This window comes from Hydra viridissima, unplaced genomic scaffold, assembly GCF_058129835.1.
Source record: "Hydra viridissima isolate aposymbiotic clone 2 unplaced genomic scaffold, HvirCarnegie_v1 scaffold_110, whole genome shotgun sequence".
NCBI lineage: Eukaryota > Metazoa > Cnidaria > Hydrozoa > Anthoathecata > Hydridae > Hydra > Hydra viridissima.
Genome location: NW_028324378.1, coordinates 27391 through 41266, shown reverse-complemented (window position 1 = coordinate 41266; position 13876 = coordinate 27391). Strand labels below are relative to the sequence as shown.

Sequence of the window (13876 nt, the reverse complement as noted above, 5' to 3'; positions counted from 1 at the left end):
AAAAAATGGCGAGGTTTCGGTACTGCGTTTTCTGTTTTTCTTATTTGTTTTTGTTTGTTTGCTTGTTTGTTTGTTTGTTTGTTAATTTTTTTAATTTTTTTTTTTTTTTGTTTGTTTCGTTCGTTTGTTTGTTTGTTTGTTTCGTTTGCTTCGTTTGTTTTGTGATGTTTTGTTTTCCCTTCTTGATGGCACAAAACAGAAGCAAACAAGACTTTCGGTTATATTCGGTTATATTCGGTTCAATAAAAGTTTGTTGGTTTCTGCACAACAACAACAACAACCACAACAACAAAAGTCCCTCTGTCCCTCAAAAGCAGTTTCTCCTCTGTCCTAAAGAAGAGCCTCTTTGTAATCGATCTTGTCTGAATGCAGCTCTCCTTTTGCCTACAGGTTTTTATTCCAACCCTTTTGTTGTTGTTAGTGCCATGTTGTTGTTATTGTTATACTCTGTAAAAGCAGTTGTTGCTGTTGTACTTGTTTGTTGTTTCTAAAGACACTGTTGTTGCTGCTGTTAGCGCTGTTAGTAATCACCCACTTGGCTTGTATTTTTGTTTCTTGTTTTTGTTTTTTGTTTTATTTATAAACACTCTCTGAGTAAGTGATGCTGTTGCTGTTGTTGTTGTTACAGTTGCAATGAGTGTTTGTTAATGTTCCCCCACTTGGCTTGTACTTTTGTTTTCTGTTTTGTTTTTTTTTTGTTTTTGTTTTTTTTTTCTCAACACTCTCTGAGTAAGTGATGCTGTTGCTGTAGTCGTTGTTATAGTTGCAATGAGTGTTTGTTAATGTTCACCAACTTGGCTTGTTTATAATCTATTTTATTTTATCAACACTCTCTGAGTCAGTGATGGTGTTGCTGTTGCTGTTGTCGTTATTATGCTTGCAATGGGAGTTGTTACTGTTCACCCACTTTGCTTGTTTTGTTTTTATTTCTTTATTTTATCAACACCCTTTGAGCCAGTGATGCTGTTGCTGTTGTTGTTGTTATAGTTGCAATGAGTGTTGTTAATGTTCACCCACTTTGCTTGTGTTTTTGTTTTTGTTTATCAACACCCTTTGTGTCAGTGATGCTGTTGCTGTTGTTCTTATTACAGTTGCAATGAGTGTTTGTTAATGTTCACCAACTTGGCTTGTTTATAATCTATTTTGTTTTATCAACACTCTCTGAGTCAGTGATGCTGATGCTGTTGTTGTTATTGTGCTTGCAATAAGTGTTGTTAATGTTCACCCACTTTGCTTGTTTTGTTTGTGCTTTTGTTTTTGTTTATCAACACCCTTTGAGTCACTGATGCTGTTGCTGTTGGTGTTATTATAGTTGCAATGAGTGTTAATGTTCACCCACTTTGCTTGCTTTATTTGTTTGTTGCTTTTTTTTTTTATCAACACCCTGCGAGTTAGTGATGCTGTTGCTGCTTTTGTCATTTTACTTGTATTTATAGTTGTTACTGTTCAGCCACTTTGCTTGTTTTTTAATCTGTTTTATTTTATCACCACTCTCTGAGTCAGTGATGATGTTGCTGATGCTGTTGTTGTTATTTTACTTGCAATGATAGCTGTTACTGTTCAGCCACTTTGCTTGTTTTGTTTGTTTGTTTGTTTGTTTTTTTTATCAATATCCTCTGAGTAAGTGATGCTGTTGCTGTTGTTGTTGTTATAGTTGCAATGAGTGTTTGTTAATGTTCCCCCCCTTGGCTTGTACTTCTGTTTTCTGTTTTGTTTTGTTTTTGTTTTTTTTGTTGTTTTTTTTCTCAACACTCTCTGAGTAAGTGATGCTGTTGCTGTAGTCGTTGTTATAGTTGCAATGAGTGTTTGTTAATGTTCACAAACTTGGCATGTTTATAATCTATTTTATTTTATCAACACTCTCTGAGTCAGTGATGCTGATGCTGTTGTTGTTATTATGCTTGCAATAAGTGTTGTTAATGTTCACCCACTCTGCTTGTTTTGTTTGTGCCTTTGTTTTTGTTTATCAACACCCTTTGAGTCACTGATGCTGTTGCTGTTGGTGTTATTATAGTTGCAATGAGTGTTAATGTTCACCCACTTTGCTTGCTTTATTTGTTTGTTGCTTTTTTTTTTATCAACACCCTGCGAGTTAGTGATGCTGTTGCTGCTTTTGTCATTTTACTTGTATTTATAGTTGTTACTGTTTAGCCACTTTGCTTGTTTTTTAATCTGTTTTATTTTATCACCACTCTCTGAGTCAGTGATGATGTTGCTGATGCTGTTGTTGTTATTTTACTTGCAATGATAGCTGTTACTGTTCAGCCACTTTGCTTGTTTTTTTTTGTTTTTGTTTTGTTTGTTTGTTTGTTTGTTTTTTTATATATCCTCTGAGTTAGTGATGCTGTTGTTGTTATTATGCTTTCAATGAGAGCTGTTACTGTTCACCCACTTTGTTTGTTTATAATCTGTTTTATTTTATCAACACTCTCTGAGTCAGTGATGCTGATGCTGATGCTGTTGTTGTTATTATGCTTGCAGTGAGAGTTGTTACTGTTCACCCACTTTGCTTGCTTATTGTCTATTTTATTTTGTCAACACTCTCTGAGTCAGTGATGCTGATGCTGATGCTGTTGTTGTTATTATGCTTGCAATGAGAGTTGTTACTGTTCACCCAATTTGCTTGTTTTGTTTTTTTATTTGTTTTTTTGTTTGTTTTTGTTTTGCTTGTTTTTTTTTATCAATACCCTCTGAGTCAGTGATGCTGTTGCTGTTGTTGTTGTTGTTGTTATAGTTGCAATGAGTGTTTGTTAATGTTCCCCCACTTGGCTTGTACTTTTGTTTTCTTTTTTGTTATGTCAACACTCTCTGAGTCAGTGATGCTGATGCTGTTGTTATTATGCTTGCAATGAGAGTTGTTACTGTTGTAGTTATGTCTGTCATTTGTCCTTGTTAGCAAGTTCTATTTGCCCTCTCTTGCCTTTTTTCAACACAGTTTCTTTCTTTGAGTCATATGGTTGCGAGATCCTCTCAAACTCCATCTCTTTATTTATTTGTTTCTTTTTTTTTTTTTTTTTTCTCATTCTCCTTCTCATAATAGCAATCACTGCTGCCACCATGCATGTAATGCTAGTTGCTCTCATTCTTTTTCATTTGCTAGTGGAAACTTTGTTTCTTCTTGTTGCTCTCTTTTCTTTCTTTTTTCTCTTTTGCAGAGGATTCGAAAAAACACAGCTCTTCCCTGCAGTTGTAAACATTCCAGGATTCCAGGATGCAGGCAGAAGAAAAACACTCTCACTAACTGTCTTCTTTTTTTTAGCATAAACCGTTGCAAACAAACACCTGAACATGTCTTCTTCACAAGAAAACAACACTGTTGTTGCCCCTTCTCCGAACTCTAAAGCGAAAAAAAAGAAAAGAAGGCAGTCACAAGAACAGAGAGACTTAAAGCTCAAAAACAAAGTCAGGGCCGCATTAGTTGCAGCGTGTGGCTCCGTAAACAGGGTTGTACCTTTCTATGGTACCAAGAAGAGGTACGCTGTTAGCTGTCCGATGCCTTTGTGCAAACATTCCTCCACAAGCATTAAAAGACACTTGACTAAAAAAGATCATTCTTGGACTTTGGATGAAGCTTCCATCTTTTACTCTGCAATGGTCAGGAAGTTTCAGCATGCTCGTCTCGAACGCAAGTCCGGCTGTCCAAAACCTTACCCCTGTTTGCAATGTTGGAAGTATTACGACCGACTGGACATACACTTGAAAGAGACTCATTTCTACGATTCCAAGACGATCAAACAAAAGATTGCAGAGGCAAAGCGATACGACAACGACAAGCTCTATGTCCCTCAATTTATTCGACCTGCCTTCTTTGGTATTAAGCCAGTAGCTGAACAAGCGTCTGCATCAGGCTCTGCATCCTCTGCTCCTGGGCCTTCCTCCTCTTTTTCTTCTCCGGTTCTTTCCTCTGATCCTCTTTTAAGCTTGCCCTCATCAGTTGCTGGTTCGTCCGAGGCTCCTTCTGCAAACCACTGCACCTCTGTAGAAAACAAAGAGCTGAACACCGAATCCGTCCTAGACTCTGATTTTAATTCCTTAAAGCACTTGGTTTCCAACTCCTCCGTCTTGACAGAAGATAAGAGACTCTTGTTTCAGCTGGACAAAGATGCTTTTCACTTTTATTACCAGTCAGCAGATGAGCTCTTCAGAGATTTTGAAAAGTGGCTTGTGGTAGCCAACAACAACACTTTGTCACAAGCAAAGATCTACAAAAATGCAGTTGTTGAAATATTGACATGTTGTGACAGCACGCTGACGCTGCACCCGAACGCTCTCACCAATTCCAACGTTTTGGAGGATAGATACTTTTCCATGCACTTTAAAAACATTCAGCTCAATTCCAAGCTGAGTGAACTTGACCAAACAAAAGCCATGTCTTGTCACACGTTGTACAACCGCCTTGTCTACCTTTGTCTCCTGTTTCGTTTCAGTGAAGCCAGGAATGTCTATTTCGGACTTTCTCATGAGGCCATCCGACGTTTGCGCTGCAAGGTGGAGGAGTTACAAAAAGTGCTGAGGCCCTTTCGTTCTTTGAGGAGGAGCCTTGTGAAAAGCAAAAAATGCATCAACATCATCAATGTCAGTTTGCTGAACGAATATGGCAAGTCTGCATACGTAAGACAGTTAGTGGAATCGATTAGAAAGCCGTCTCTTACACCGACTAGAGACAATGCTGTGTCTCTACGAAACCATCTTCTGCTCTCTGTCACTGTAATTAACAGTTTAAGAAAATCTAACATTGCTCTTTTAAACATTAGAGACTACATGGCTGCTGAGAAGAGTGAGTGTGGATATTGCATTGTGCAAGAGCGCTACAAAACAGCATACAAGTACGGAGCCAAAAACATTCTAGTGCCGAACGACTTGAAAGTGTTGATCGATATTTATTTGCTGAGATACAGAGACCTTCTTGTCAACGACTCTCACTACATGGCTGCAGACACCAAGACTGTTTTGGAGTTGAGCGACTGCTACAGGCCCCTTTTTCCATCGATGAGACCCAACAAAGACGAATGTGTGACACTCGGTGCAACTAGAGTGCCTGTTTACCAGATGGGTTCCTCTGCTATCTCCTCTTGCCTGACGTCCTGCTTCAGAAAAAGCCAAGTAAACATTCCCATGAAGCGTCTTACTCCCACTTGCATTCGCGGTTCGATAGCCACTTACTTTGCCAACAACAGCAAAGAAGATCGCGAGCGGTTTGCTACACTCTACATGAAGCACAGCAGGAACACAATGGATAGCTTTTATGTGTCCCAGTGGAACGCTGCAGAGGAGTTGCGCTTTGCCCTGGGCATCGGACAGTCCTTCGGAGTCATAGAGTCTTTGACTGTTGAAAAGTCTGAGAGACCACCAAAGAAGGAGAAGGATGTGATGGACTGGCTCCAAACTAATGCAGAGGAGTACGGTTTTCATGAGGTTGAGGACATCTTTGAGGAAGATTTAGACTCCGGTTCTGACTCTGAAGAATGTGCTGCTACTTTCAGCTGTACCACAGTGGTTCCGTTTTCTCCAGCTGTAGAAAACAATGTTCCTTTAGAGGATAGCAACGACCATGCCGTAGATTTCTTGTGTGAACCTACCTCAACTCCTGTTTCGTCTGTTCCATCTGAACAAACAATCGCTGGTCCAGTTCTTGAACTATCCCCTGCTCTTGCACAACTAGTTCCTAACGAACAAGCTGTTTGTATGGATGTAGATCAGACTCTAGCTGTTCCTGTTGGCACAGCTTGTTCTCCTCTTGCATTAACATTATTTCCTGATGAACCGGATTTTATTGAACACCATGCAAAACTTTCTCCAGTTTACTTTAATGAGCAAGTGGTTGCCAAACCTGTTTCTGCTTCTCCTTCTCAGCAAGTCGCTTTCTGTCCTTCAAAAGAGGTCTTTTCTGTTCCTCTGACTCCTAGCCTTGTTGCTTTTCAGCAAACATTGGCCAAACCCAGTTTGTTTCTTTCATCTGATCCAGTTTCAGCTGTTCCTGTCCAACAGGCTGGTACTGTTCTTGCAAAGCAGCTCTCACCTTATGCTGTTCAATCTGTTGGTAGCCTATTTAGCCAAAGTCTTGCCTCTACATCCAGAGGTAAATTCTTTTTGATTTTTGATTTTTGATTTTTATGCAAATCTCAACACGCTTTCAAAAAATGAAAATGCCCAAATCAACTCCTTGCTCTATTGTTATTGTTAGAGCTGTAAAAAAAACAAAACAAAACAAAAAAACAACACAGAAGTGTGTATGTATTTGTTGCAGGACTAATTCTGTGATTGCTTAAATGTTTATACAAGTGAATGATACTAAAACTGATTATGTTTTAGAAGTAAAAGATCCAAGAAGAAAAAAAATCAAGTTGGAAATGCCATCTTTCACTCAAGAACTCATCGGTAATGTAAAACCTAATTTATACAAAGATATATAAACACAAACCTCTTCTTGCACAATTTCAGATGGTTAACTGTTAACAAAAACTAGCCATCATTGCTAAGTGCACTTTTAGAAAGTTGTGTCTACCCGATTTCTAATGATGAAGTTAGAAACATCACCGTTAGAAATCATGCACAGCTTGTTATCATCTCTAACACTTAGAAACTGTTGATGGTTTTTATGAATTAGAAAAATGAACATGGTTTTATTTTATTTCAGGATCAACTCAGCCAAGAACAAAGGAAAACAAAGCAGAAGTTAGCCAATGCCATTTAGGTAATCTTTCAAAAACCAGTTATTGCTATCAGTGCAAACAATAAGGTCAACAAAAAAAAATAAATAAAAAAACAGAATAAATCTTGTCTTACTTCAGAACCAAATGAATATTTGATTTAATCACTTTGTGTTATGACTTGAGTTTGTAAAATTTTAGATGAAATAGTTGAAGAGCTGAATGCTTGCCCTGGCCACAACGAATGGTTCAACACCAGAAGTTTTCCACGATGTGCAGCTTTGGTGTTGGCATACATCTTGCAAGACGTGTTTACAGATGTAAGCTCAAGTTGCTCGTACAAAGATTACCTTGGCATCTTGGCAAATCATAGCAGTGACAAGCTCATTCATGTCTTGCAAAAGTACTCCTACCAAAGCCATATTAAAGACAAAATTAAAAACATGAAGCTAAAAATTCAAAAAGAGGGTAGTTTAGAAAAGTTTGTTCAATATGGCAATATCGTGAAACCATTTATGTAGTTTAGATAAGTTTGTTCAGTTTGGCAATAAAGATGGGCCTTTTGTGTAGTTTGTTTTATCTATGCTTTTGCAAATATTTTTATCTGTTTCGCTAAAGACATAATAAACAAGAAGTTCTGTTAAACTGTTCTCACATTTCTTATTTAAAGATAGTTCAAACTTTTTTTTATCTTTAAAAAAAAAAAAAAGAAGTCGTTTTGTTATTCTGTGAAAACTTTTAATAGAGTTGCATTTAGAATTACTTCTGATGTTTTTAAGAGTTTGTTAAAAAGCAAAATAATATTTCCTGTGATGTTAAACTGCATAAGTGAAATTTAAAAAAGGAAAACTGCTCCAACCATTTTTCGGAAAAAGAAATCAAAAAGTTCCTTATTTTAAAAGATCTAGACATCCATTTCTTCTTCAGCAAAATAGCGAGGCTTTTTTATGAACTCTTACTCTCTATTTTTTCATATCTTTACACAAAGGATTTTATTTAGTTCAATGTAAACATACATAGAAGTATATTATGTTTTTTTTTTTTTTTTTGTTTTTATGCAGTCTAACTTTTGTTTCACTTCTATTTTATTTTACGTTTATCTTGTATTTTATCATGCCTTATTGGTTTTTGCGTTTTGTGATGTCAAGCTGCGTAAGCTAAACTTAAAAGGGGAAAACTACGCTAACTTTTCTTTGAAAAAATATTCAAGAAGTACCTTAAACGAAAGAGAAAGCACACGAATCTTGCCATCCAATTCTTCTTCTGCAAAGTAGCGAGGCTTTTTATGTACTTTTGCTCTCTAATTTATCTCTATTTACGCAAAGGGTTTTATTTCAATGTAAACACGTATAAAAGAATACTTTGTTAAAAATAATGTTAAAGGAGTTGCGTAAAAAAAAACGTCTGAATAAAGTTTCTTTACAAAAAAAACAACTAAGAAACAAGCGCGCCTAAGAAAAACCAGATCGCGATTCACTAAGTCAAAAAACGAAAGAAACAAAGTTTAAAAGGTCTTTCTAGACAACAAATTCTATTTTTGGCAATGCAGTTTTTGTATTTATGCAACCTAACTTTTGTTTGACTTCTATTTTATTTTACGTTTACCTTGTATTTTATCTTGCCTTTTTGTGTTTTGTGATGTCAAGCTACATAATCTAAACTTAAAAGAAGGAAACTAGGCTAACTTTTCTAGTAGAATATTATGTTGTTGGTTTTGTATGCAGCCTAACTTTAGTTTCATCTATATTTTATTTTGCGTTTATCTTATATTTTATCTTGTCTTTTTGAGTTTTGTATTTTGTGATGTCAAGCTACATAATTTAAACTTAAAAGAAGAAAACTAGGCTAACTTTTCTTTGAAAAATTGTTCAAAAACTACCTTACACCGATAGAGATAGCTCACGAATTTAAAAAGTTGCATCTATTCATCTTCTTCTTCAGCAAAGTAAAGCTTTTTATGCACTTTTACTCTCTAACTTACCTATATTTGCGTAAAGGATTTTATTTAATTCAATTTAAACATAACTAGTAGAATATTATGTTGTTGGTTTTGTATGCAGCCTAACTTTAGTTTCATCTATATTTTATTTTGCGTTTATCTTATATTTTATCTTGTCTTTTTGAGTTTTATATTTTGTGATGTCAAGCTACATAAGCTAAACTTTAAAGAGGAAATTTACGCTAACCTGTCTTTGAAAAACTATTCAAAAACTACCTTTAACAAAGTAGCGAGGCTTTTTATGCGCTTTTACTCTCTAACATACCTATTTTTGCGCAAAGGATTTTATTTAATTCAATTTAAACATGCCTAGTAGATTATTATGTTGTTGGTTTTTTATGCAGCCTAACTTTAGCTACATCTATTTTTCATTTTACGTTTGTCTTATATTTTATTTTATCTTTTTGTGTTCTGTGATGTCAAGCTACATAAGCTAATGTTAAAAGAGGAAAGCTGCGCTAACCTTTCTTTGAAAAACTATTCGAAATCTATTTTTGAGATAATCTAGATTTAAAAGAGGAACACTACGCTAATTTTGCTTTGAAAAAACTCTCGAAAACTAACTTATTCGATAGAGATAGCACACAAATTTAAAAAATTGTATCTACTCATCCACTTCTTCTACAGCAAAGTACTGAGGCTTTTTATGCACTTTTATTCTCTAACATACCTATATTTGCGCAAAGGATTTTATTTAACTCAATGTAAACATACATAGAAGAGTATTGTTACCCGTTTGTTTTATGCAGCCTAACTTTAGTTTCATCTATACATTATATTGCGTTTACCTTATATTTTATCTTGCCTTTGTTAGTTTTGTGTTTTGTTATGTCAAGCTTCATAATCTAATCTTAAAAGGGGAAAACTGCGCTAACTTTTCTTTGAAAAAGTACTCAAAAAGGACCTAAATCGATATAGATAGCTCACAATTTTAAAAAGTTGCATATAGTCATCTTCTTCTTCAGCAAAGTATCGAGGCTTTTTATGGATTTTTACTCTAACTTTCCTATATTTGCGCAAAGGACATTATTTAATTCAACTTAAACATGCCTAGTAGATTATTATGTTGTTGGTTTTTTATGCAGTCTAAACTTTGTTACATCTATATTTTACGATTAACTTATATTTTATCTTGCCTTTTTGAGCTTTGTGTTCTGTGATGTCAAGCTACATAGTCTAAACATAAAAGAGGAAAACTACGCTAAACTTGCTTTGAAAAACTATTCAAAAACTACCTTTAACAAAGTAGCGAGGCTTTTCATGCACTTTTACTCTCTAACATACCTACATTTGCGCAAAGGATTTTATTTAATTCAATTTAAACATGCCTAGTAGATTATTATGTTGTTGGTTTTTTATGCAGCCTAACTTTAGTTTCATCTATATTATGTTTTAGGTTTATCATATATTTTATCTTTTCTTTTTGAGTTTTGAGTTTTGTGATGCCAAGCAACTTAAGCTAAACTTAAAAGTGGAATGCTACGCTAACCTTTCTTTGAAAATCTATTCATAAACTACCCTAGACAAAAGCTAGATTTAAAAGAGGAAAACTACACTATTTTTACTTTGAAAAAACTTTCGAAAACTACCTTAATCGATAGAGATAGCACACGATTTTAAAAAATTGCATATAGTCATCCACTACTTCTGCAGCAAAGTAGCGAGGCTCTTTATGCACTTTTTCTCACTAGTTTGCTTATATTTACGCAAAGGAATTCATTTAATTCAATCCAAACATATATAGAAGATTATTATGTTACGATTTTTTTTTTCTTTTATGCAGCCTAACATTTATTTCACCTACATTTTATTTTACGATTAACTTTTATATTACCTTTCCTTTTAGTGTTTTGTGTTTTGTGATGTCAAGCTACATAAGCCAAACTTTAAAGAGGAAAACTACGCTAAGCTTTCTTTGAAAAACTATTCAAAAACTACCTTAAACAAAGTAGCGAGGCTTTTTATGCACTTTTACTCTCTAACATACCTACATTTGTGCATAGGGTTTTATTAGATTCTAGTAGGTTATTACGTTGTTGTTTTTTTATGCAGTCTAACTTTAGCATCATCTATATTTTATTTTACGTTTATCTTATATTTTATTTTGTCTTTTTGAATTTTGTGTTTTGATGTCAAGCTACATAAGCTAAACTTAAAAGAGGAAAGCTACGCTAACCTTTCTTTGAAAAAGCTGTTCAAAAACTACCTTAGACATAATCTAGATTTAAAAAGAGAAAGACTACGCTATTTTTGCTTTGAAAAATCTTTCGAAAACTACCTTAATCGATAGAGATAGCACAGGATTTTAAAAAGTGTAACTAGTCATCCACTTCTTTCACAGCAAAGTAGCGAGGCTTTCTATGCGCTTTTACTCTCTAACATACCTATTTTGCGCAAAGGATTTTATTTAATTCAATTTAAACATGCCTAGTAGATTATTATGTTGTTGGTTTTTTATGCTGCCTAACTTTAGCTACATCTATTTTTCATTTTACGTTTGTCTTATATTTTATTTTATCTTTTTGTGTTCTGTGATGTCAAGCTACATAAGCTAATGTTAAAAGAGGAAAGCTGCGCTAACCTTTCTTTGAAAAAACTATTCGAAATCTATTTTTGAGATAATCTAGATTTAAAAGAGGAACACTACGCTAATTTTGCTTTGAAAAAACTCTCGAAAACTACCTTATTCAATAGAGATAGCACACAAATTTAAAAAATTGTATCTACTCATCCACTTCTTCTTTTTTATGGATTTTTACTCTCTTATTTACCCAAATTGCGCAAAGGACTTTACTTATTCAACTTAAACATGTCTAGTAGATTATTAAGTTGTTTGTTTTTTATGCAGCCTACTTTAGTTTCATTTATATTTTATTTTACGTTTATCTGATACTTTATCTTGTCTTTTTGTGTGTTGTTTTGTCAAGCTACATAAGCTAAACTTAAAAGTGGAAAAGTACGCTAACCTTTCTTTGAAAATCTATTCAAAAACTGCCTTAGACATAAGCTAGATTAAAAGAGGAAGACTACGCTATTTATGCTTTTAAAAAACTTTCGAAAAATACCTTAATCCATTGAGGTAGTGCACGAATTTACAGTCATCCACTTCTTCTATAGCAAAGTAGCGAGGCTTTTTATGCACTTTGCGTTCTAATTTATCTCTGTTTACGCATATGGTTTTTGTTATTTCTATGTAATGATATACAAAAGAGTATTTTGTTAAAGATTATGCTGCAGGAGCTGCGTAAAAAAACTCTGGCGACCTTTCCTTAAGAAAAAGCAACTGAAAGACATGTGCGCCTTAGAAAATTCAAATCGCGATTCACCAAATTAAAAGACGAAAAGAACGAACTTTAAAAGCTCTCACTAGACATTTGTGTTTATGATAGGCAATGCAGTTTTTGATTTTATGCAGCCTAACATTTGTTTCATCTATATCTTATTTTACGTTTATCTTATACTTTATCTGCCTTTTTTGAGTTTAGTATTTTGTGATGTCATGCTAAATAAACTATACTTTGCTAATTTTTTATTTGAAAAAATATTCAAAAACTACCTGAATTATAAGCTAGATCTAAAGGAGGAAAACTACGCTAACTTTTCTTTAAAAAAATATTTAAAAACTACCTTAAACATAAGCTATATCCAAAAGAGGAAAACTATGCTAACTTTTCTTTAAAAAAATTTAAAAACTACCTTAAACATAAGCTAGATCTAAAAGAGGAAAACTACGCTAAACTTTTCTTTGAAAAAATACTCAAAAACTACCTTAAACATAAGCTAGATCTAAAAGAGGAAAACTACGCTAACTTTTCTTTGAAAAAATACTCAAAAACTACCTTAAACATAAGCTAGATCTAAAAGAGGAAAACTACGCTAACAATTCTTTGAAAAAATATTCGAAAACTACCTTTAAACATGATTTAGATTTAATAGATGAAAACTACGCTAACATTTCTTTGAAAAAACATTCAAAAACTACTTTAAACATGATTTAAATTTAATAGATGAAAACTACGCTAACATTTCTTTGAAAAACATTCAAAAACTACCTTTAAACATGATTTAAATTTAAAAAGGAAAACTACGCTAACATTTCTTTGAAAAAATATTCAAAAAGTACCTTAATCGAAAGAGATAGCACACGAAATTAAAAAGTTGCATTTAGTCATCCGTTTCTTCTTCATCAAAGTAGCGAGGCGTTTATGCACTTTTTATTCTCTAAGTTATCTCTACTTACGCAAATGGCTTTTGTTTATTTCAATGTAAAACTTTTCAAAAGAGTATTTTGTTAAAGATTATGCTGCAGGGGCTGTGTAAGAAAACTCTGGTGACCTTTCTTTAAGAAAAAGCAACTAAAGTAGATGTGCGCCTAAGAAAATCCAAATTGCGATTCACTAAATTAAAAGACATATACAACAAACTTTAAAAGTGAAACTATTTTTACAAGCGTATTTGGTAAAGATGAAATGTTCTTATGACATTTTAACGTTACGAAAGGGATTTTCTTCTGTTCAAATATTTATTACAATTAAAGTGTTAAATAATGTTACAGAAACGACCTAAAACGCCTGTTGTATTAATTTAAACGAACAAAATAGATAAAAAAAAAGAAAAACTATCATTAAAAAAAAAAAAGTAAAAAAAGAAAAGAAATAGAAGTTGAGGAAAAATAAAAATAAGAACTTCTAACAAAGAGCTCTTCTTTTATTTTTCAGATTTTAGATGCTTAATTCCTTGAATGAAAAGTTGAACTGATGACTCACTACTAAGGTTGTTCCTAGCCTTCCGTTCTCAAACTAGGCCATTCTGAGAGGCTGTTTGATTAAGTACCGTTGATAGTAGTATCGCACGTAAGAGACTTCTAAAACTCTGATTATTAATTCCTGGAATGAAGAGATGACTTCCATACTCACTAACGAGGTTGTTCTTAGCCATCCGTTCTTAAACTAAGCAAAACAGTGAAGTTGTTTGATTAAGTATCACAGTTTGCTGATTTGCACATGCACCATTGCCGAAACTGTGATGCTTGGTTCCTTGATTGGATTGAAGAAGCTCATCACCATGCATTTTACAAGCTGTCCGTTGTTATGTTTTGCAATTCAGTGGTTCTGTTTTGCAATTCATTTTCTGTTTGTTTAAGTATCATCGATGGTGGTGTCGTGCATGCAAACTTTCCGAAACTCTGATGCTTGTTTTTCTTGAATGGAGAGATGAGCTTATACTT

The 13876-nt window shown here is 33.9% G+C and overlaps 1 protein-coding gene and 1 long non-coding RNA gene across 2 annotated transcripts; one reads left to right on the top strand and one right to left on the bottom strand.

Moving 5' to 3' along the window:
* The first annotated feature begins 2536 nt into the window (after positions 1 to 2536).
* LOC149875902 (uncharacterized) lies at positions 2537 to 7219 on the top strand. Its single transcript, XM_090076049.1, has 4 exons — positions 2537 to 6079; positions 6313 to 6378; positions 6638 to 6694; positions 6852 to 7219. The coding sequence occupies exons 1-4, from the start codon at positions 3289 to 3291 to the stop codon at positions 7169 to 7171; spliced, it is 3234 nt and encodes a 1077-aa protein (XP_089932175.1). The 5' UTR covers positions 2537 to 3288; the 3' UTR covers positions 7172 to 7219.
* Positions 4422 to 12902, bottom strand: LOC149875901 (uncharacterized). The gene is made up of 3 exons (XR_016448986.1): positions 12773 to 12902; positions 7867 to 7961; positions 4422 to 7059 (listed from the first exon to the last, which is right to left on the bottom strand). It is a non-coding gene; the product is annotated as an uncharacterized LOC149875901 (long non-coding RNA).
* Between the last annotated feature and the right edge of the window lie 974 nt (positions 12903 to 13876).